General features: G+C 43.1%; 1 protein-coding gene across 2 annotated transcripts in view; it reads right to left on the bottom strand.

The window, feature by feature from the left end:
- BRSK2 (BR serine/threonine kinase 2) overlaps positions 1–24,635 on the bottom strand; it is a gene marked incomplete at both ends in the record, with an annotated part of 307,761 nt that overhangs the window by 74,081 nt on the left and 209,045 nt on the right. For both annotated transcript variants that reach the window (XM_082283910.1, XM_082283909.1), the window contains 2 exons: positions 6,327–6,443; positions 16,405–16,545. In XM_082283910.1, the coding sequence (XP_082140036.1) occupies positions 6,327–6,443; positions 16,405–16,545 (258 nt within the window). The remainder of the gene's footprint in view (positions 1–6,326; positions 6,444–16,404; positions 16,546–24,635) is intronic.

Here is a 24,635-nt window from a genome sequence, read left to right on the forward strand (position 1 = left end):
CACAGATCTGGCTGGTTTTGCTGTTGCTTGATCCTAGAGCCCTTCTTTCCCCTCTCTTAATCACTCTCTCCAAGCTGGCTTTCAGATGCAGGCGTTACTCACTAAAGCAAAAGGCTGCCTCTGCTTTCCCCCACATGCTGGGTAGCAAAGGGCTGAGATGAAGGGGAAGACCAGAGGAGTAGCAAAACAGATAAAGGGAATTCAGGAGAAGGACACTGGCATTCCGAGTAGAGAAAGTGACAGCCACAGATCACAGAGAAAAGATGGGGAGAGACTAACCAAAGGTGCCAGCAGCAGTAGGTAGTTAAGGCTGCAGTGAAGGCAGGAGCTGTAGGTAAGGCTGTAATTAAGGTAGTAGGTGTAGTTCAGGTTGAGTGCTATATTGCCATTAAAGCTTCAACTCAGTTATTTACCTTTGGATGAGGAAACTCAGCATCTAGCCCTCAGCCATCTTACAGCTGTTTACTCCTCAAGAGCAATTACATTTTTGGGGAATCTGCAAATCAGTTCATTAATTATCAGTTCAAATTTTTAAATCTTGGAACCTTTAAGAGATCATCATTTTAAAAATTAACCAGACCTTTGTATTAAAAGGGCACAAAGATCGCCAAATTAAGTATCCAAAAGTTAAGAACTGGCAAAAAAAAAAGGTTGAAAATGTTATACTGCTCTCTTCAGGTACGTCAGGTGGATGTGTTGTTGTGCCCAATGCCTCTTTTCTACTTGTGACTGCATTGGGAAGTCTGTAGCAACGTGAGGGAACTTTAATGTCAATATGGACAAGCTTGCATGCATGCAGCTGACCGACATATGGGAGACTCAAACTCTCTGTCCCCGCCAGAAAATTCTTCTGGGAAAAAAAATGAACAGGTGCCTTACACTGAGATGCTCACGGGTACTTATGAGTTGCATGTTCCCCAGTTTTCAGAATCACAGTGCTACACATCCAAAGCTTGATTTGCAGCATTTTTAAGCATGTGGAGCAGCAGCTGCCGTTGGTAGGCACCGTGCTCTCCAAGTAAAGGACTGTTATCAAGCACCAAGTATCCTGATGTATTGGGACCCAGAGCATCCAACTGTACACCCAAAGACAATTTTGAGTTTCATTTTGCAGAATTCTGTGTCCTCATATAAATGGAGATAACCAGATCAATGTGGCAAACATAATATGAAAACAGTATAATTAATATTTGCAGTCCTAAGACACAGTGATGAAATCCTACCTAGCATTCATAGCAAGGCTTGAATGCAGTGAGCAGAAGTTATAAATGGATCCATAAAATGAACGATGAGGAAAACCCAAACATTAAATAGCTGTTTACTCACAAAAATACGCCATCCAATCATCAAATGAGGCAAAGATTTGTTGAAAAAACCTATACAAGCTCGTACTTAATGGGCATATTCTAATGTGCACAGGCTAAGTAAATGTTACACTGCCAATCCAAAGAAAAGCACATCTTAAGTTCTCAGGGGTTGATTTTGCAGAATCTAAGCTCTTTTAACATACCTTGTGATGTATTATAGGTGATGCTGGTACCAGTGTTTATTAAAAAGGTTGTCTGGTATTTCCCTTTATAATCCTCATTCTAAGTTCTTTGTAACTTACTATCAATCTAACAACAATTTTCCTTGCTTTTTGTCTGTCTCAGACTGGTTTCATATATTTGTGTGCATGCATGCTGTGTATGGGCTGAAACAGTTCCACTATCTACTTTAAACTAAATGTTTTTTCATATAAAGAAGAGAAAGAAAAAATTATAGTATCCTCCACTGCAAAGGGAAAACCTGAGTATTTATTTGCATTCTCTAGAAACTATGTTAGAAAAAGACACCATTTCACTAGTAAACTGCAGTTTGCATTTACTAGCAGAAACTCTCTAGAGCATTAGGATCAAAATCCTACATTCATTGGTACCACTCCACAGAGTGATTTTTTTACGTGAAACTATGAGGTGCTGTGGATGGGGTCACCACATGATACCAAACTTTAAAACCAGCTAAGTGCAACACGAATGAAATATGTCTAGGACTGACAGCAACTGACTCAGACAACCAGGTATAGGAAACTAGAGCTGGAACCTAGTAAAAAAGAGGGAAAGAATCTGGGATTTGGGGGCCAAATATGGAGCAGAAATGAATGGGAGAAGTCAGCAAGATTATAGTATAAATCAGGAAGAGACGGGAATGGAGTGCTGCAAATGGAAGCTCTTGGTAAGATGGGGTAAAAAGTACTAATTCTGGCATTTCCAAATTTAAGAGTTTAAATTTGCAACCCTAACAATAACTGGATGTAGGACACTTGCATATGTTTTAGACATATGTACACGTTAATTATAAAGGGGAAAAGTATGTGCAGCATCATGTCATGTAACTAAAATCAGAAATGGTGCTTGGACACTGAGGTGTATTTGCCCTCTGAATTATCTGCTCACCACAGGTCTGCTGATACACGAATGACTTGCTACGATGGAGAACTAAAGCAGAGAAGGGCAATGCATCTTGTCCTAGACCACCGTGAATGCCTTCAGCAGAGACAGAAATCAAGCTCAGATAACCTGGGTCTCAGACCTGAGGTTTAGCCAAAAGGCAGTCACTCTTCTTGCCTAGTGACAATTCAGGATGGATTGGACAACATCTCCCATTCTGAAACACTGCAAGGCAGCACGCCAGGAAGAATCACTGCGAAAGAGACGGGGAGCGTCTCTGCATGCCACTGCCTGGATGGGTAAAGAGGAAGAAGAGCTGCAGAGATCTAAAATAATAGAAATAGCAGCCTATCACATCTTTCTCTTTCTTCTTTGTCTGCTGCTGGCTGACAGACCCTCCCTGCTTCTGAAGGAATGAAGAGACTCACTGTGTTATCTTGGCATTTCAAGGACCATCTCTCTGTAAGCCTGCCTTGCTGTGCAATTTCTGCCATAAGCAGAATTAGTCCTGCAGAGCCTACACACAGCTCCTCTTCCCCTCAAGGGTCTAAATATACTAAAAAACTACAGCTTATTCCTCTGTGCTGTGCATATGCAGGATTTGCACAATACGCATTTCTATAATGGGGATTTGTTACAATCAAGGCCCAACGCGCAGTCTGTCAGTGACAAATTATGTCAGTGAAACAGCAAGTCCATCCTTACCTCCTTCTCCTACACAAACACATGTGGATTGAACTTTTATTGTTTCCTCCAGGTAGTCTGTCAGTGCTGCAGAAAACCATGCAGACCTAAGGAGTAACTCCCAGAAAACACTGAGATATGCAATTACATCATACCTCAGGCTACATGAGGCTACTCTTTATAAGGTCAGTCAAGGCTCTGTGGTAACCTAAAGACTACCCAAACTTTGCACTAAACTTAGCAGTTCACTTGTGATAGCAAAGAATTTTTGACTGCAGTCTCCCCGCTTTGCTGAACTGACAAAGTTAGCTGTACCACACGGCTCAACCCCATCTGAGCCTCCCACTCTGACTGACAGAAATACCTGGAGACTCCTTGCTCATGACTGTCAATGGGAATGTTACAGTTTCATCTCATTATCAGTGTTCACAGTACAGATAAAGCCATTCTTGAAATTAACTTATGGGTGCATGGAGGAGCATCTCATTAAAGCTCAGTATCTCAGCCATGATTCACTCTGTTTTGTTCCTTTTCATGCTGGCTGAAAGTACCGACTACATGGGTAGGTAAAACTGTTGCCTTTAAAAGCTCTGAGGCTGGTTACTGTGTGTGCTCCAAGGGAAAGGGAGTCATAACTAGATTACCTTTCTCTGTGAAGAGTGTGGTGTATTGTTACATATTCCTGCCTTCCTTCCTCCCTTTGCCCCCCAAACCAGAGAGATCACAAGACACCAGTATCAGCCATGCTGGGCTGCATGCCAGGAGAATTAATGAAGTGGTGTAATAGCTCACATGGAGGCCTAGTGATTGGCAACACACTTAAAATGAATCTGCAAGGTAGGTGATCATAGCGTTGCCGCTGTGTTCTGTTTATTACAAGCACATCTCTTCCGTTCCATTGATTTCTTTATTAGTGGATTTTAAGGCCACAATGTGGGGGCTGGATCTGCTTGAAGAATGGAGGTTTGAATTCCAGCACAGCTTATGGGAAGGAAGCCTCCCTTTGAGACTCCAGATCTGGATGATAGAGCTGGGTGCTAACAAGAACAGGAACCCTACCGAGAGGCTCCCGAGGAGTTTGAAAAATCCTACAGGGCAATTGAGGCTGGGTTGGTTTTTATACTTCCTCTTTTTTTTTCTCATGGAAGGAAGGGGAACAATTTTATTCCCCTTGCTTTGTGTCAGCTGCAGAGAGGACTGCATTTCCTGATCTAGAGGGGAAATTTGAAAGCAGCTCCAAGCAACAGATGTGCAAAATCACAGAATAGTTTGGGTTGGAAGGGATCTTTAGAACTTAACTAGTCCAATGCCCCTGCAATGAGCAGGGATATATTCAACTAGATCAAGTTTCTAAGAGCCCCATCCAATCAGACCTAGAATGTTTCCAGGGATGGGGAATCTCTGAGGAACATGTTCAGTGCTTTACCACCCTCAGTGTAAAAAACTTCCTCCTTGTATCTAATCCACATTAACCCTTTTTTAGTTTAAAACATTATCTCTTGCCCTATCACAACAGGTCCTGCTAAAAAGTCTGTCCTCATCTTTTTTACAGTCCCCCTTCCAGCACTGAAAGTTTGCAATAAGGTCTCCTGGAGCTTTTTCTCTCCAGACTGAATAACCCCAACTCTATCAGTCTGTCCTCATGGGGAAGATGTTACAGCCCTCCAATCATCCTCATGGCCTCCTCTGGGCCCACTCTAACAGGTTCATATCCTTCTTATGCTATGGACCCCTCAAAGCTGGATGCAGTGCAGGTCTCGCCAGAGCAGAGCAGAGCAGAGCAGAGCAGAGCAGAGCAGAGCAGAGCAGAAGGGCAGCATCCCCTCCCTCTCCCTGCTGGCCATGCTGCTTTGGATGCAGCCCAGGACACATTTGGCTTTCTGGGCTGCAAGTGCACATTGCTGGCTCATGTCCAGCCTTTCCTCCACCAGTACCCCCAAGCCCTTCTCAGCAGCACTGTTCTGAATCCTTTCATCCCTCAGCCTGTATTGATTATACTGAGTGTCTCCCTACACAAGTACAGGACCTTGTAGCTGACCTTGGCATCACAGCTCCTTGTTTTTCATCTGTGCTGCTAAGAGCTTAGATCTTGACTTGACACGGACAGGAGAGAATCAGTGGGTCCCAGTTTACTCATCAACCAGCATTCTATCATATCATGAACTTCAAATATTTTTGCTATCCATTATTTATGACTTGGAAAGCAGAGCCATACAGCCTAGGAGTGAGAGGCAGTGGCTGGGCTTTAGAGGGAACCCCGATGGCTCCATGTCTGCCCTGAACTGCCTTGGCCCAGAGAAGAAACCCAAAAAACATGAACTGTAACAAGCTGAGGCAGGGCCTGGGCTGAAGTCATCAGAATCACACAACCAAAGGCCAAGAAGAGTCAGTCCGCATGGGAGGAAGTGGAAATCTGCTGGTACTGTCTGGTTTCTGTGCTTGCCATTAGAACAAATTCAGACACAGCTAAAAGCTGGTGTAGTGGTGCCAGGCTGCAGCAGCTTGATGCAGCTGCTGCCCTTGCTACAGCTCAGTGCCACAGCCCCTGCACAGTCACCACAGCACTGGGAATTGGGGAGCATGGTCCAGTGGTGCCCCAAGGCAACTGAATTCCCATGGAAATGCCTTTAGACTGCCTCTGCAATATTCGTCCAGGCAGGCTCCTTTGTACCTGCATTTATGCCCTGCCTGTCATTGCAAAGGACCCTGCTTCCTCCCTGTCACTCCTGCATGGGAGCTGACAGAAGCAGTGCGGAGCATGAACACCAACAGCTGCATGCAAGCAGACAGCCTAAAGAGGACATGCAAATTCCATTTAAGAACTCCTAGATACATTTATTTTTACACCCCCTAATATTTTTCCAAAGCCTCTTCTTAAAACAGTCAACACCGCTGCTTTCAGTTCCCAAAAATTATATGGTCAGTGAATGCAAACATACCAGTATGTGCAGATGAATCCAAACCTGAAAGCCTTGACTTTTATATCTGTATGTGACACCTACAGTGGTCTGCTTTTCACTGTAAAGCACTTAACCCCCCTTCTTTTAGCTTTCTTCTACACTATGTGCATCATGTAAATTTATTGTCTTGCTGGGAAACACCAGTGTTTCCCACCAGCGTAGGTCTCCAGGTCTTCAATGAAACCCTTACTATAGACAACTTCTGTGTCTGGAATCTGTCCCTCATTTTTGTAGTATGCTTTGAGACACTCACCCACAACTGGTTTCTAACAAGCTGTCCCCAACCTGCAGCGATGCCATCCCGAAGTCTGCTATCCGGATGTTGTTCTTTTCATCCAGCAGTAGGTTTTCTGGTTTTAAGTCCCTGTGGCTATAAAGAGAGGGTCAAAATGTGAGTTAAATTATCCACAACAGCTTCCCACTACAAATCTTGTTCTTTATCCAGAACAGCATTCAACCTGTTTTACTTTAATTAATTTAATTCGCTTTCCTGTCCCAGGCAGGAGAACACACATATCCAAGATCCAATCCTTGCAGTATTCTAGACCATATCCCAGATGCCCACTCCTGATGAATACAAGGCCTGCAGTGTCCTGACAGGAAAGGAACATCTTCAACTTCCAGTGATACCAACACAACATGAGGGAAATAGCAGGAGGAGAATTTCAGCTTGGATTCAGGGCTGATATACTCTATCACATGACAGCTCGTTGAGGTAGGAGGCAACACTATCAATACGTTCTGTCAACAACAGGAAACAAAATGAGTGATATCCAGAGAAAAAACATTCTTGATGTAAATGCTACTGCAAAAAGCTCCTATTAGGACTTCTTTACATAGGCAGAAGGCTTTGAAATAATTTTGGGTAATTAGCTCTGATGGAGAAATCCCTTCAGCTCAGCAGTGCTTTTAACTGAGGGTGTCAGCAGTAGGAAGGAGAGAGAGGATTCCCTCCTTTGCATTAAACTTTGATTCTCTTATTATTTGTCAACATGGGAAGAGCCAGGCAGCCACAATCTTCATGGTGGCAACTCCTGCTCCAAATCATATATTGACAAATCTATTAATTTCCACTTTTCACCACCAACACCACTGTGCACCCATGTCTGCTTTTAAGTACTTAGGTGCTTCTGTACAACTATAATATTCACTTGATTTTATACCCAAAGACAAAAATCGTGCACAAAATTTGTGATGACTGTGCTTTTTTTCCTTTTTATTTGCAACTCTTGGAAAGTCACAGAGATGAGAGAAGCACTTCGGGCAGACCAACGAAAAAGCTCATTTCTTCGTTTTCCTTATGAATAGGCAAAATGACGCTGATTACAAAAGGTCTAAACAGCAGTACCCAAACAGGCAGGACTGCCAGTTTCTGTGGACAAGCAGACCTCAAATCTGTGGGAAATGGACGTCCAACAACACTGAGTGTCAGGCAAACAGCACCCACTTGCAAAAACTTGCAACTAAAAGCAGTTACACTGACCAGAAACTGAACTCTGGCAAAATAACTGAACTGGCAAAAGAACCGGGTGTCAGGATAGTCAAGTGGCACCAATCATGGAAGGCAGCCTTATCTTTGTGCCATTTCCTCTTCACTTTTTAAAACATTCCTCTAACATTCCTCATGCACCCAAATGCAATTCTAGCCCTACAAAAATGTAAAGGTGGACAGTCTCTTCCCTCTCAGAGCAACATGAGCAGCATGACAAGGTCTTGGAAATTAGAATCCTCTGATTTGAAGAGAAGAGGAATGATCAGTTACAGACAACTTGTAAATTCCATGTAAAACCAGAGCACCTGGTAATAGGATACCTGGGGACTGTAACAATTATTTCCAAAGGAGACTCCCGACAAAACAGCACACATTCAAAGCAGTTACTGGTCATCCACCTCACTGATTTGCTCTCTCTCGCTTTTTAAAATTTAGTCTCCAATCTTGCATAAATATGATGAACCCTTTGTGTTAAAACGGCCTTGTTAACAATGAGAAAGCAAGTCTGTGGATAAGAATTGTGATTCAGATTTGTGCATCTTTTCATCTGAAAATACAAAAGGTGCTTTGCTTTATCAAATCTGTATTTCTCATTGAAATCCAAGGCTTGAGATAATGGAGACTGAAGACTTACTAGCTCTTAATAACCATCAAGACAGTCATAACTAGTTGACAAAAAATGCAGGAGATGAGTGACACGGAAAGGTTCCAGAGGCAGTGAATGATCAGTTAATGGCCAGGAAAAGAACCCCTGAATGTCATCATCAAGGACAGCAGTCCCAGACAAAGGCAAGATCATCAACACCTGCCAAAGTTTAACACTCCAGCAGTGAAATGGAGTGAAGAGCCCACAGTTCTAAGGCAAGTGAGGAAAGCTGGATGCTAATGAGACAGTATTGTGTGATTTCATCCTTCCTCCAGCAGACATCCTGGACAGTTCTCATCTTACAACTGCTTTCATTAACGGGAAGACCTTATCCAGCTGGGGAGGTGTGCTGCAGTTCCCCTGTCTGAGGATCAGTGCTCAGGGGCAGGTAACAGCCTCTGCAAAGTGAGCGCTGCTTGTTTGATGCTGTGAAACAAGAAACCGCCCCACAACTCAAGCTGAGTGTGTGTCCTTCTGCTGTGGAGGGTTTTAAGTGGCTATAGCTGTCTTTCGGTCTTGGCAATTGCTCCTGGCTGACAGCTGAACAGATAAATGGTATAGAAGTTGAGGGTGCTGCTGCCTGTGACCGTTCCACTGCTTGTGCACTGCATGATGTGGTATGATTCATATATGCATTCAGTCTGTAGCAGGCATACTGCTGACACGTGACTTTTGTACGTAAAAATTGAATCCTTTGCTTATCCTAAAATTGTGTAGCTCATTTAGAGAGAAGGAATGACCAAGGTGGAGCATGACCTAAGCACAGAATGTCCACAAGCCTGGATGTGCACTCACAACAAAACATCTTATTTCAGGAACACGGTGCAGCTAAGGGAAATGCAAAAATGCTCCCAGTCCATGACTGAAAGCTTCCAGCTTTGGCAGATCTGCCACAGGCCCCAGCTGGAGCACAACCTTGAATCAGCCCCACTCCCAGAGCACTAGGAGGCAGTGAAAGGGAAGGGACACCACCTTTGAAAATCAGGACAACATTCAATCCTGGAGTCTCCTTCTCCCCATGTCATCCTGTTTTCCCATCAGCTGGGATCCACAACACAGTTTTAGGCCTGGGTTTTTAGGGAGAATCAAGGGAGGAAATGAGGTTCCTGTAAAGTGGCATGTATAATATGGGTTTTTTTTGAGAGCCTCTGCAAGAAAGAGAGGAAAAAGAGGGTACAACCACCCACATTCCAAACATGGAGTAAGCTTCACCTCACTGTGCTGCACAATGCTTTTCCATGGATGATCAGTCTGATGGAGGTCTTTAGGCAGAGGTGCTGACCCAGCTCCCAGTGAGAATTTTGAAAGTTGGGATCTGGGGATTTGTGGGACTGGGATAGTATGCATGAAAGTAAAACTGGAGTAGCAACAGACCTTAATTTGTTTCTTTTCTTTTCCTCCAGACACTCATCAAAATAAAACCAAGAAAACTTATCAGCTCTTCACTATAAAAATTATCACTTCACTGAGCAGAGAGGAGAATGTTACATTTATGGCTGCCTGGCCGCCAAAATACAAGAACAGTTTTGATATAGTAGTTTTGTATCTCTCTGTCCCTTCTCCATCCCTTTTTCAAGACAGTCTCTAGTGCCCAGTATGGATGGTTAGCATAGGAATTTCATGGCAGCCTGAGCACGGATTTTGTATTTTGGCAGCACTACTCTTGGAGATCAGGGTGCCAGTAGGATCAGGCAGTACTTGCACATTCACCCACAAGAGTATTACGTGACCCAGTGAAAATTTTCCTCTAGTCGGAGCATTTCTCTGATATCCATCTTTGGGCCACTTTGAATTTGCTGAGGCAGCATCCTGGGGATAGGAGTCAGGCCAGGAGTTTGCACCAGAGCGGCAGAACCAGCATCGTTGCCACTGGGAAAGAGACTTCCTCTCTGCATTTGCATTTCCCATCTTTCTACTGCCAGCTTTACAAATGCCAAGGGGAAGGGAGAGGAACATATGGGAATAGGGAAGGCTTGTTATAATTTACCTAAGAGCCCAACAGCCCGGACTGCCTAATGCACTCACATTTGAAAAGAATTCTCTTGTGCCAAAATGAAACAAAACAAAACAAAAATCCCACTGTATGTGGTAATTACTTGGCACTGATGGAACAGTGCAGAGTAAATGCATTTAATTTGGTTCCATTCCAGCTGATCTCTCTGGCTCTCCATGTCTTATATGACCGCATCAACTCCTCTCTCTGCAGGTGAACAAAGGACTCGTTACCCTTTTCTTGTTCTAAAGGCTCTAAAGCTGTAGGGGCTTTATCACACGGCGGCAAAAACAGAAGAGAAGAAAGCAGCTTCTTTTCTGACAAACACGGCAAACTCTCCAACTGAGCCTTGCATATGCTGAGAAGGAATGCAAAAGAGAGATGCAGGACTGCAGAAGTCAATGTAATCCCGATCCATAGGGGCCACAGACTCCCAGAGCTCCTCAACCAAGACAACAGCACAAGAAGTCAGCCTCTGGAGCCAGCATCCAGTGGATTTTCGAAGGGAGAGTGTGTGAAAGGGAGCCGTGGAGCAAGCCATGGCAGGGGAAGCACACACTGTCAGACTCTCTGCAACACCCCTCTTTCACAAGTTACAACAAAGGCTTTACAATTTCCTTGCAGCATAAGATGGATGCAGAGAGAGCTCTGAAAAAATTGTTCCATGGAAGTAAGGCACCATTGTTGGAGGTGGTGCATGGAAAATGAAAGGCACAGATATGCATTAACATGTTCCAGCTTCCCACTAACACACTGGCCACATTTGCTTTCTAGTCACTGCCAGAAACAGTTCCTTTAGTTCCCTCCAGTGCTTTTCCAGTCCATCCTCCTGCTCTGAGAATATCCCTATACCTGTACTGCAGCAATTGCAGAAGCAACACAGTCTGCCTGTCACCCAGGGCTGCCAGAGAATTCTGCTGTAGGGATGGACTCTAGATCTTGGATTCAAAGGAGCTATGTTACCTGGCATGAGATGACAAACGAAGCCATTATTTTAAAGTGATGTTTGAGCTGAAACGTTCATATCAGTTTCTATGACAACTCACTGTAGGTCACAGATTTCTAACCCAAGAAACCTCTTAATTGGAGAGTTGCAGGTCATTTGTACTAATCAAATTGTTGGCTACTTTGCAAATGCTTTTCTCACTGACCCCAAACTCCCAGTAGGGCCAGACCACAGAATAATTGTTCTGCAGTATGCCTCTTAAAATGCTTGATGTGATGCAAATAACTTATCAGTAACAATTAATAGCATGAGAAGCATTATTTTAAATTTCATGAGCAAAAAAAGCCTTTAATGTTATTTTCTCTTGCTTCTGCAAATCAGATCCAAATGTAAGATAAGTTTTATCTACCTAGAAAAGATTCTTGGTTTATAGCCATTGTTGCTATGCTCAAATTTAGTAAGCTTTCACAGAATTCTGCACAACAAGTAAACATAATTATAGCTAGGAAAAAGGACAACATCTATAAACGTATCAGGAATCCTGGGAAAGGTTTTGTATGCATAAAATGTTGCTTGCTTTTTAACAATTATTTCCATTGATTCATTAAAATATACTGTTTCTCTGGGCCAAGCTCTCCTCAAAGCATATATTCCTGTATTTCAAAGTCAGAACAGCCTGTCAGGTCTGATCACCACTGCTGCACTTCCCAGAAAACGTTACCTGGTTATACTTACAGTAAGACTATGCCATTTTTGAGTTTCCAGTGGCTTACATAAAGAAGGAAACTTTAGCTGACTTTAGCTGAGCTGGTAACTTTGCCTTTGGCATTGCAGCTGCTGCACTTGATGGGTTTTCTCTGGTTCCCTGTACAAGGGATATCTGAAAATTCCTTACTGTTTTAGTGAGTCTTGAGCACAAAACTGAAACTACTGGATTCAAGTAATGATTGGTGAATATCAGCTTTTTTTCAGGGGAAAAATGTACCCTTCTCACTTCTGATGGTCTGAACAAAAACTTGAAGGCTCAAGTACCAGAAAAAAAACCCCCAAACCAGCAACCAATTTTATTAAGTTCCACAATTTCCATACCAGTTTCACATCTGGAGACTTTGAGTCATGATTTCTAAGTGTCCATCTGCTGAAGTCTTCAGCATTTGACAGACCCTCGCTGCAGAACACCCCAGCACAGTGGAAAGGGCAGGGCAGAGCAGGAGTTATGAGGAGGGTGGCACTACATGACAGAACATGGCACCTGGCATTCTTCAGCTTCCTGTGTTTCTCAGAGACACCCCAGATTTCTCCCTAAAAGCATGCTTCCCTTACTGACAGCGCTCTGCACCTCCTGCCTGCAGGAATATACCACAGATTTTGGCACCACTGCTGTGAAATCTTGAAGCGTTATTTCCTGAGGAGCCTTTCCCTCCCTGCACTGAGGGAAGAACACGAGGCCAAGTCAAACAAAGCTCTTATTCATTGCCTCAGCCCTCTAAGTCACACACCTCCATGCCTACGCAGGCACACACAGACACTCTCCAGCAAGAGCCTTCCTTGGGTGTACTCAAACAAGCACAGCCCCAGGCAATGGAAGGAGAAAGGGCCCTCGTAATTGTCATTTATCAATATTCATAAAGAACCTGCCTTAACCCCTCTTGTGCATGCTCAGGGGAAAAAAAAAAAAAAAAAAGGAACTCAAAATGAAACGCAACCAAAATAAAAATAAAATGAAATAATAATCTCACTGCTCATTACCGCAGGGGATTTCCTCTCAATGTCACCACTGTCCTGCGCGGTAATTGGCATTATCTGTTATCTCTGAAGCCATAATAAGGTTTGCCACGGGGCATTTTCTGTAATCATGTTTTTATTTGTCAGCCCCTCAGCCGCAGCCAGCCGGGCGCAGCCGGGCAGGCCGCGCGCGGCGCAGGGCAGGGGCCGCGCGGCGCCAATGGCGGCTCGCGCCGGTGATGTCACGCCCAGCCAATGAGGCGCCCGCCAGCCCGCCCCGCCCGGCGCTGCAGCATTCCCCACAGGCACCGGGAACGGGCTCTTCCCGAGCAAACCGAGGGCTCGTCATCTGCCCGCAGACGTGCTCACACATTGATCCCGCAGAAAATAACAGCCGGGCACTGAACCAGCTGAGCGCTGCCCCGCACTACGGAGGCAGCACGTTCAGAAGGGGCTATTGATTCGGGGCACCCAGCGGAAGTACCCTAAAGGCCCTGAATTTAGGAGAGCAGACACACCCAGTACTAGGTGAACGGCATCTTAGGCAAAGGCCATCTGTTACGTCCAAAGAAAACTTCCCAAGCTCGGATAGCCTTCCATCGGTGTCCGGGGAACCTCAGGTCCCTGTGCCGTTCCCTGCGCGGCTGCTCAGCGCGTCCGCTCCAGGCACTGCGGCACAGTGCAGAGCCCTCGGAGCACAGGGAAGGGCTGGAAGGAGAAGCGATAATGCTGCATCACCGAGCCAAGTGCTTGGCTTGCCAGCTCAGGCAAGGCAGCGAGGTAGCACAGATCCCACGGGATATCCCTGCGTGGTGCCATTCGTGCCCGTGGGTCCCTGGCGTGGCACGGTGCTCTGTACACACAAAAGTCCTCACAGGACCCTACAGTGCCTTACCCATAAGCGTTCCCCCACGGCCAACCTGCACCACAAAACCCTGTGAGTGACTGCACCACAGAGTGAAGTACATCAAATATTCCCCCACTGTTTCCAGTAAATAAAACAAGAAGAGAAAGCACATACATTTTTAAAACAACACACAGACTCAAGCCCCACACCTATTCTGCTTCCTTTTCTCAGCTGCTTGTTTGAAAACACCTCTCAGACAGAGGCGATCTCTCCACGCAGTAGCAGCAGAAGCCTTTTACTTATGGGAGGAGGATTGGGGAATCCTTTCTAAATCTTTGACCCAGGAATGCTGGTGTATCAATGTGTTTTGAGCAGTGAATGCTGAATGTAGTTACATACAGCTGTTAAAGTAAGCCACAGGTATTTTGCAGTGTTTTAGGATGTACAGGAAGAAGATGGGACTGTTACATGGGGCTGGGGACACTGGGCTATCAATCTACTCTGCCAGTAGGCTGGAGGCACCCACATTTAGTCATTAACCAAAGCAGAAGCCTTCATTTTTCAATGTGGTCATAACTGGATAACGTGGCTGATGAGATGATTTGTCATTTCACTGCCCCACGACAGGACAAGGTCAGGCTTCATTGCTTAGGAAAGCACATTAAGTTTTACACTCACATATATATTTATGCATGCTCTGATTTTCTGAAAACTGTCCAGAATACAGCACAGAATATAAGACACAACACACAAGTCTCAGAGTGACCTGGAGGCAGAGCTTATGATTTACTGCTAACTTACCCAGCACTAGATGCTAGTCAAGTGGGAGTTAGCAAGGAGATGGGATTTACTTTCAAATAAGACTGCTGCCCACAATCCAATATGTTTAACAGAGGAAAATGGATTCCTCGAGAGAGACATGCATCTGCCTAGAAAATTTCACATAGCATTAAACCTGCAGAGGTGCTTGTCTGTCTGTCTGACAGCCTAACCACGATCCTCACTCAGTTTATTAAAGTCTCCCAGATCTAGAGGTATCCATAACAAGTCCAAAGCACTAGCATGTATGTGCATATATGTGTGCTTTAGTAGAAACTTCTATCCCAGTGGAGATTCTGATTTCTCTGGAATATTCATTTGGAAGAGTAAACAATTTCTCTTCAGCTGTACTTAAACATTTCTGAGTGTTGTTGGATTGGATCCCTTAAGTACTAAGCCAAGTAGGGAACAGAAACATGTATGTATGCAATCCACCAGTGGTTACACTGCCCAGTGTATGTAAAAAATAACAGCTCTACAACCTACCAAGAAGGATCATGCTGGTTCTAAGAAGGTCATGATCACTCTGCAGTTGAATAGCAGGGAGGAAAAATTGTGGAATTCACAGAATAAAACTGCTCAGAGGTCACGGCCAACAGAGAAAACTTAGATCCTCTACTTAGGGCATGCAACCTGCTCTTGGCTTCTCTGGGAACTTCTCTGACTATTGTAACTCTGCCTGTGTCAGGTAGGCATTGTCCTCAGGACCTTCTCACCCAGATCCACCACCTTTGAACTGCCTCTTATAAGAAGAGGCACTCTTCTTATACAGTATCCTTTTCTTAATATATCCTCAAGAAAGGCTCTTCTTTCCCTTTCAATTTATTAGAAATATGATCTCTTACAGATCATTATTTCCTGTTCAAAGGACTCAGAGATGTAGGGGGAGGGGGCTAGAAGAGCAAGTTAAATATTTAACATCCATTTTCACTGTGGCCATCTGGTTTGTGAGTTTTCAGCATAGAACTGGGGGTACAGAAAATCCCTGTATGGCTACTGAGAAGTAACCACACAGTGATTATGCAAATCCAGCTACTGCAGTATCTCTGAGTGGCCCTTGGCTTCCTGGAGTGGGGGATCTATGGCTGGCTGTGGCTTTGGAGAAGCAGCCAGGCAGACATAATGTAAATGTTCTCCCCCAGCCAATCCAAATGCAAGGAGCTGCATTTGTGAGAAATGAGCAGGCAGTTATGGGTCAGTAGCTGTACAGAAACTCTTGTGCTCAGACTGATTGCAACAACTTGATTTCAGTATAATTTAAATTATCTCAACTTGCTGGAGATGAAAGAGAAACTGGTCCAATATAAAATGGCACCTGAAAGCACAGGTTAAACCACACTCCACAGTTAAATAATATGATGGAGTTAGCAAGAAAATTCTTCCCTACTGGAAAGGAAATTAAAAGCAACAGTGACTCAAATGCCCAGAGGGAACTCAGTAAAGGTTGCCAAAAGCCCGCAGGTTTCCAAAACCAGAAGGAAACTATAAAATGACTTCGCTGTATTTGCAGTTGTCCGAAGTTTCTTCAGGGTTTCCTTTTGATATAGCGTGTGTAATTCTTAGTAATTAGTAAGTGGCACAAAAATTATAGAAATGAAACTGTTTTTCCTTGGTGGTTTTGGTTTTCCTGTTTAAAGCCTTCCCTGTGAATGAATTCCTCTCCAGTGAGAAATGATGGACGACAATCTTCTCCATGAAGAGTCTACCTGTGACTGATACACTGTCTCACAGCTGGACAAGAATTAAAAAATACATCAGCACTTTACCCAATGCTTTTAGAGCTTTACAACATCGGTTACTTAAAAATATCAAGATCCCTTTATTATGTAGCAGGGAACTCCCATTGGAAATGGCTGTACTCACCATATTGAATGACTATGGCAGAAGTCTAAAGCAGAGATGATTTGTCGGAAGAACTTCCTGGCTTCTTTTGGTGTCAATCTTCCCTTTTTTACGAGATAGTCAAAGAGCTCCCCACCTGACACATGTTCTAGCACCAAATACCTAGAAAAACACAAAGCCAGGATTTTGTAAGTATGTGATCACACCAAGCCCCTCACACTCACACGGTTATATACAAACACCTCTGTTTATATGCAGTCAAGGAGAACACTTCCAGAAATAACAGTGGAAGAGAATAGGAATTTTAAAATCAGGAGTGATTAATATGTTTAACAGGGGTTCTGCAAACTTCAGACCTGCCATTGTTGGATTCAGTGTCCAATGTCATAGCAAGACATAATCATAATCAGGAAGCTAAAAATTACCCAAAGGACCAGAAGAGAAAGCAGAGAATAATCAAGTATAAGCTTCCACAGCAGGTCTTAAAGCTATAGTGGAGTAACACTTTGTATCAAGAAGCCACAGGTCCTTTAACCAAGCTGACAATTCATTTATAAAACAGCTGTGGCAAAGCTCCACTCAGACAGAACCAGACACATGTCAAGAAAACAGAATGAATTAAAAGTAAGTGAACAATGTAGATTATGAAAAAAAAAAGAACTACATGTGTGTGCAGCCTATATAAAAGCTTCAGCTTTTACTGCTGAACAGCAGTGATTTGCTGGAGCAGCTGCCTGGCCTTACAACTCGCAGGTGAAAAATGTGGCACTGAGTGAATAAATGTGGCATTGAGTGAATAAATGTGGCACAAAGGGGACCTAGGAGCAGGAGAGGAAACTCCTGACCTCATCCAGCACTCTTGGCAGTCATAGAGTGAAGAGTGAAACCTTCTGGAAGCAAAGGGCTTGCCATGGATGGACCATCTTCTTGTTTTAAGTAGGGCTAATGAAAGGCAGCCAAGCAGAGGAAGACAGTATAAATCTCTGGAAATGTTGCCTAATAGTGGGAGTGAAACAGTTTTCCCAGGGAAGTGGCAGGAACACCATCAACTGAACCCTTTAAAAACAAACAAGTTTGAGTGTACTTCTCAGTCCCTGCCTCCCAACAGCACATCAGACCAGGCTGAACTGTATGTGCAGTATGATCCCTCAGCCCTTTGCTTTACAGCAGGATAGTTTTATTACCAGAATTAATCCAGCTCCTCAAATTTGAGTGGACAATGAAGAGTAATTAATCCAGGATACTGTCTTCTCTGTACCTCAAACAGCACAATCTCCATGGAAATTTCAGAATTTGAAATGAAAAGTGGAGAAGATTAATATAAATTTGGGGTCTTTATTAGTCCTGTTTTCAATGTTTCCAAAAAACTAGGACAGTAGAAGGACTAAAAGCAGTTCTGAGGAAAGTAAAGCTTGCTCAGTGATAATGGCATTAGCCTTCAAGTTGCAAAAGTGGGACCTGAGCTCCTGGTCCATCATCATCTCCTGTGTAACTTCCATGTGTCAGTTCCCAGCTACAGAAGGAGAAAGCACTTTTTTGCCTTACAGAAAGAAAGACATTAGTATTGTCTTGCCAGATAAATAAGTACTAAAAGGGCACAAAAATTGGACAAAACTATAAAATTATGGATTTTAGGGAATTAAAATTGTAGTTTTGCATTTTTTGATCAAAGCTGAAATAGTTACAAGAAACATGGTAATGTTGACCTTTTTTCCATTAAAATTCGTTAAAAAAGAGAAAAATCTTAACTTGAAAATCACATTTGGAATATGTGGGTTATCTTCTCGCCAAACAGATGAGTAGTTGCCCAGCTGTCTGCTGGGTACACCTTGGTAATTTGGAGATGACTTTTTATAGACATGACATTTTTTGAGCAAGTCATTCAAACACAGAAGAAAGCTGATACGCAGCACCCACAGGCACTGGGGTTTCTACGTTGTCAAGTCCCAATCCTTGATTTCTAAGCCTTGGCTAACAGATAGTCTGATACGAGGGTTTGCTGTAGCATTCATTCTCCCTCTCATATTAGAGACAGATCTGGCTAACTATCCAACATGGCAGACCCAATCTTGGCATGGAATCAATCCTAAAATTCTTCTTGACAGCTTGCTTTCTCACTGTGCCCAGCAGAAGCTGGATACAGCAGTGCATCTTGCCCCCAAAATTCAAACTGCTAGCTGCTTTCTTTTTCTGGGAGGTATCTTACAAAGATGATTGCAGTCACAGACATACAGAACACCCTCCACACTGGCTTCAAACGAACAGTTTTTGAAAAATACAGACCCAGCATTTCTGTCACCCACAGCAGGAACTGCGAAGCAATTTATTTTCATCAACTTCATCTTATTAAAAACACTCAACAAAAATGCACTGACACGTATGAAAAATAAAACAAATTGAGAGACAGGGAACATTTACAAGGTTATTAATTTTTTGCTTGCCACCTAGAAGCACTAGATATAATAATGGAAATGAACAGGGGAGAGCATTTGAAAAAGATTTGTGCCTATGACAAGTCAAGGGACAGAGAAGCACAGAGACGATGTATTCTGATCTGACAAAGCCCCCAACGTGACATGAGTGAGAAGGACGCCAAACACATTCCTCAGTGGCTGAGTGCAACAAAAATGCTGCAGGGATCATTCCATAAGCACTATGTGGCTAAGCTGCAGCTACGATTTGTGAGTTCAGGTTGTTATCTGCCAGGCCTATTTCCTGTAGTACCTTGCAGGGTTTTTTAGGACAGCCCCCAACTAGGAGACTTTCTGTTAAACAAGGGCATAATTCAGCACCTGCCCCCATCTCTGTGCAAGCCAGCATTCTGCTGGCACATTACCTGGCACAGTAGTACACTTGTTCTTTCCAAACAGGCTGACAAGAGGGGTTTCAACATTTCCAAGTGTTGCACTGGTTCTAAGTACCACTGGACAGCTACACAAACCCCACTAAGTGCTGCATATCTGTATCTGCCCATCTGTGTGTGTGTGAGTGTGCCTAAGTGACTCCACAGAAGAAGGAATAAACACTCTGAAAAGCCAAACAGAAAAAGCAAAGGAAAGAAAGAACATTATTCCCTAGGCTGGAAAATAAGACATACAGACACCACATCTTTCCTGAATCCATGTCACAGAAAAGAATCCAAATCTTCTATGTTCACATCAGCACCTAAAATCCTTTACTTTGGCAAAATGCTACAGGATTGGAAGTATGCCAATGCCAGTTCTTGAAGGATCTAGGAGAAGGTAAATAACATGTAGCCTGTAGGGGAAAAAAACACGAAGCAGCATTTTCATGAGTCTCTCTTCCCTTTTATCTTTCCCAGATATGACAGGTTTTCACTTCATTATTGTACTACTTTTCCAATTTATTCTAAACAAGCAAGCAAATTCTGAAAATCCCAAAACAGTAACCAGAACTTCTCTCCTATTACATTTAGAGATGAAAAGCAACGTATTGGTGAATGAAGTTTTGAGGGTTTTTAATCCTGTCTATGTATGACTGACAGCATCAGTCTTCCTTCCCATTGTAAAAATGTAAGAAAACCTGCTCTGTAATAGCCATTTCAAGGAGGTTCAGGGAAAGGAAAGACCCAGTCTCTGGCTGGCAGCATGGGCACTACATGATACAGACAGGACCTATGTTAGGACAAAAGACTCTGTAAGAGCACTTAGCTCTCACATGTTGGGTGCTCTGGACACCAGCTCTTCTAATCCTTGCATTTCACATGAGAGAAGCAAGTTTTAACAAGCATTAACCTCCTGTTCTTTACTGATAGGGAACTGTGAAGTCAATTGACTTGTCCAGGGTTACAGTCACCCAGTATCAGCGCTGGGATTAGCACCTGTTATCCCTTGTGCCTTCTACTCCATGCTGTCACCACCACCAATTTCCCCTTTGCCTGCTTGGACATTGGAAAAGCCAGAAAACATCAGAGTTATGCAACTCAATATGAAGCCAGGTGTATGTTAAAAATAAAGTCTCAATTACTTTTTCCTCACTAGATATATTCTCTAGGAGGTTGCAAATATTTTTACAGGCCATAGCTCACTTTCATAGACACCAAGGTCCACATTTTGCATTATTTTCTCATCCCTACTATAAGCCAAGATGTGAAACTAAAAATCTCTAGTTGAGTTTCAGTTCTTGAAGGAGACAAGACTTTGATCTTTAAAGGCAAAGAAGCTGAATACTAAATACAAGAATAATTGTGTTGATTGGAAAGGAGCAGAGATTGCATCCAACAGCATTCTGTCTATTCCCTTTGCCATTTTTCCATCTGCATCCCATCATCACCACCTTCTCAATATAAGATTCTGAGTTCCTAACCTCAAATGACCCACTACGTATCATCAGAGATGCAAGCTTAGAATAATTCTAGGCCTCTCTTTCTTTCTCTTTCTTTCTTTCTTTCTTTCTTTCTTTCTTTCTTTCTTTCTTTCTTTCTTTCTTTCTTTCTTTCTTTCTTTCTTTCTCTCTCTCTCTCTCTCTCTCTCTCTCTCTCTCCACCCTCCCCCCCCCCCCCTTTTTTTTATTAATTTTATTTATTCTTTCAGGAACCAAAATAGTAAAGTAATAAAAACCCTTACAATATAGCAAAGGAGGGATGATTTCTGCATGTGAAAGACATGGACAAGATGAATGTGGAGAAATATGGTCTTAGACTACCTTTATGCACCTCAGATTCCAGCCATGCCAGGAACTAGCACAGACCCCAGACCTCTCTAATTCACAGTAGCTTGACTGTGGTTTACTGTGGCTTGTTCTGTAGCCTAGACTAGAAATTTAACAAAAAAGTACTGTGCCTCTCCTCCTCATCACCTTAACTTGTCAGTATTGTAGGGATCACAAGATGTGAGAGCCCACAAGTTTCACATTTGCAAATTTAGACACTCAGATAAAAAGTCAGTATTTTCCTTTTTCCTGAATAAACTAAGATGTTAGTTTCCAACTCTGACATTTTTGGTTGTCCTATCATCAGCTCAAACACAAGGCTAAAACAAAACTCAGCCTCACAGTCTCATCACACTTCTTCCTTTCTCTACCCCCAGGGATAACACTGCTTGGGTTCAGGCTTGTAGTGTCAGGTCCCTACACCTTGGCTTTTTGTCAGGTCCTTACATCTTGGCTGTACTGGTATCTTTTAGACGTTTTCTTTACTATACCTCTAAGATAATGGATTTCCTATCCATCCACATAGCTAAAATTTCATGTCTAAATTTAGCTAGGTATCTTGTATCTAAATTAATTTTTCATCATCACCATCATTGTATCTTTTACTTGGATAAATGCATTCTGGCTCCAGTTTTGGTGATTCAAAATAGATACCAGACCATCAACTGAAATATCATTTTTTTAGCTTTCCACTTTGACCACTCTTTCCATGCCTCCATTGTTCTCCTTTTTTTATACTTTATCTAGCTTCCTTCATTTCTACATACCGTATAGCCCCTTCTGTAACCAATCTAGAATCCCCTCCCTGGCCTTTGTGGTTGACTTCTGTCTCTGACCAGTCTTCAAAGCCAGCTTCCATCTTCCACTCCTTAAATATCTAGGCAAACAATTGTGTGCTCTCACGGCATCCCCTCTACACTTGGAAGAGCATCATTGTAAATGACACAGCTACATCATCGGTTTTCTTCAGCTCATTTCTGAAGGCTGGTCTTTGCTGTGATGCTTGACAGCAGCTTGGACTTCCCATTCCCAATAGTTGCTTTGTGTGTGGGATTGTAACCTGGTTTTGTCTCCCATTCTTGCCCAGTGCCAGCACAGCAAGGACTTCTCCACGATTAGATAGATTACTGTTGCACTACACTCCTATCACTTAAAATGGCAAAAAAAGACACTTTTCGTGATTATTTCTCCTTTTCATCTGGTGGACTATACCACAGCTTCTTAAAAGGTGCCTTTGCCCATGCCCTGGGGACCTCTGAGGAATAATTCAGAGAGCCCTCACTGAGGCAAAGCAGCTACATGCTACCTCCAAATCAGGACTGTAATTAAAGAAACAGGCTGGCTCTGAGCAATGCCTGGAAAAATGCTGTTAAAGAAAGAATAACTGCCACAGAGATCACCAGGACCATTGTAGTGGTTTGATGCCCTCTTTACTAAAAACCCAAATTATACTAAACCATGACAACCATGCACTACCAGATTTTTTTCTGGCAAAATAACCAAAAAACCCAAACCCAAACGAACACACCAGTTATCATTTGTAAAGAACAAAAAGCTGTCTTTGAGCCAGTAGCAAAAATGGTGTGAAATATTAAAATTCTTGCCAGATGGGATTGCCCACAGCAGCCCATCAGTGGGGTATGCAGCTCTTGTTTTCTCAGGACAATTTACAAGACACTAACAGCTACACTGATTATTGTTTGTTATTGTAGAAATGTTAAATGGAGAGATCTCTAGATGAAAGCTCATGCTGAAACACAAAGTATTTCAGGTAAGTATTTATAAATGCAAAAAATTAAGATTACCAAGAAACACTCTCTAATGCTTTAGGAATGAAAGTCAATTGGCACATCTTGTTTTAATTAGGCAATAGAAGGTTTGTCCATCAGTGCTTGCAGTTAGCTGTCTGCTAGGGAAGCAGTTAATAATTTGTTTTTATTAAATGATATGACATTTACATGTATAAAGCACAACCTTCCTTAACCTGAACAAGTAGGTTGATCTTCTGCATAAGCCTGGATGTACCACTGGGCACCATCACACATCACTGGGCAATGCCCTAGAACTTTTACTATGCCCCAATTAGACTAGATATCCATGTGGCACTTGTTAGTTTTTAAGATGCACAACTTTAGCCATGCACTCCAGCAAGATGCAAAACCCAGTTATACAGAAAGAGATACACACAAAGACATAAAACATCAGGTGAGAATCTCCATCATAACAACAGGTAAGTCTTTAGTTCTCTTCTGTCCTGATGTTTACTGTGCCAACAGCTGTAAAACTCTCTTAAGTTTTGCCACAGAATCAAACACAAACTGAAATGGCTGCACCACAAATGGTAGGGGTTGGCACTGCCACAGCCTTGATGAACCATGCTCCATCTCATAGTAATCCTGGCAGATTATTCACAGGGAACTGGCTACTCCTTTTGACCAATTTAGTTGAGAGCTAGAAAGCTCACTGCATTTCAAAGGGATATGTCTGGAACAACAGACAACGAAGAAAAGCTTTTAGAAGAAAAAAGACCTGGTGATTCTCCATCCAGGCTACCACCCTACTTGCAAAATATCCTTCTATATATATATGGTTGAACATATACATAGCAGGGACGAGGTTAAAAGTTGCCCAAGCTGACATGCTCTGTAGTTCTTTGACAGCTTTTTCTCTGCGCTGTTTTCTATTGATTAAGTAATCTCTATCAGATATTAAGCCCCTTGTTATTGGTACAGCCTATACATTATTCAGAAGTTATATAATTTCTTATGGCGGGCATGAATTTTTAAACCCTTATTTGGCACTGGGCCAGGAGCTCTGTATTATTTCCCCCTCCCGCCTCTTGCCTGCGAGAAAATGTGCATATGTTAGATTTCGTTTTTCTAAAAAACAATTTTAACTCGAGTTTGCATGTTTGAATGGATATTATATTTGTTTGCTGGTTACATTTGGGCATGAACAGGTTGGGGCTTTTGGGGAAAAGAGGTTGTAAGAGGTTATGCTGTTGAGCTCTGCACCTTTGATTTATTTGGGATGAAAGGTGTTTTGAGCAGTGCCCTCATGGTGTGTAGTCATGTATGCCAAGGTACTGCAGCAGCCATTCTATATGGGCACATGATATGGAATGGATTTAGTCAGAGGGATCCACAGCACAGGATAGGCAGAGCTGAGACAACACCCATCAGGCCACTGCTGCAGTTGTTAGTGACTGTATACTTTGGGGCTTTGCTCTTCAGAGCTAAGTGGCCTTTGCTGTAACAACCAGGGCCCAGACACACACAGCACTGCCTACCAAAGTCTAAAAGAGGAGTCAGGCATGGGAATATACTGTGGCTCTGAAGCTACATCTCAAAGAACTGCTCATGTCACAGAATTGCTCCACTATGGGCCTGTTTTTGCCCAAGCCCAGCATTGTGGCCTGGATGATATCCAAGCACACATTAGGCACTGAGCAGAGGATACAGTCAGGCTTTTGGGTTGAGCTTATTAAGACTGTGTTGCACAGGGTATAGCATTAATTCCCACCACCAGCTCTGCAGGGCCTGCTCTGTGCCAGGCTGGTGTCCTTGTGAGTGGTGACACCT

Source organism: Coloeus monedula (assembly GCF_965178545.1).
Source record: "Coloeus monedula genome assembly, chromosome: 6".
Lineage (NCBI taxonomy): Eukaryota > Metazoa > Chordata > Aves > Passeriformes > Corvidae > Coloeus > Coloeus monedula.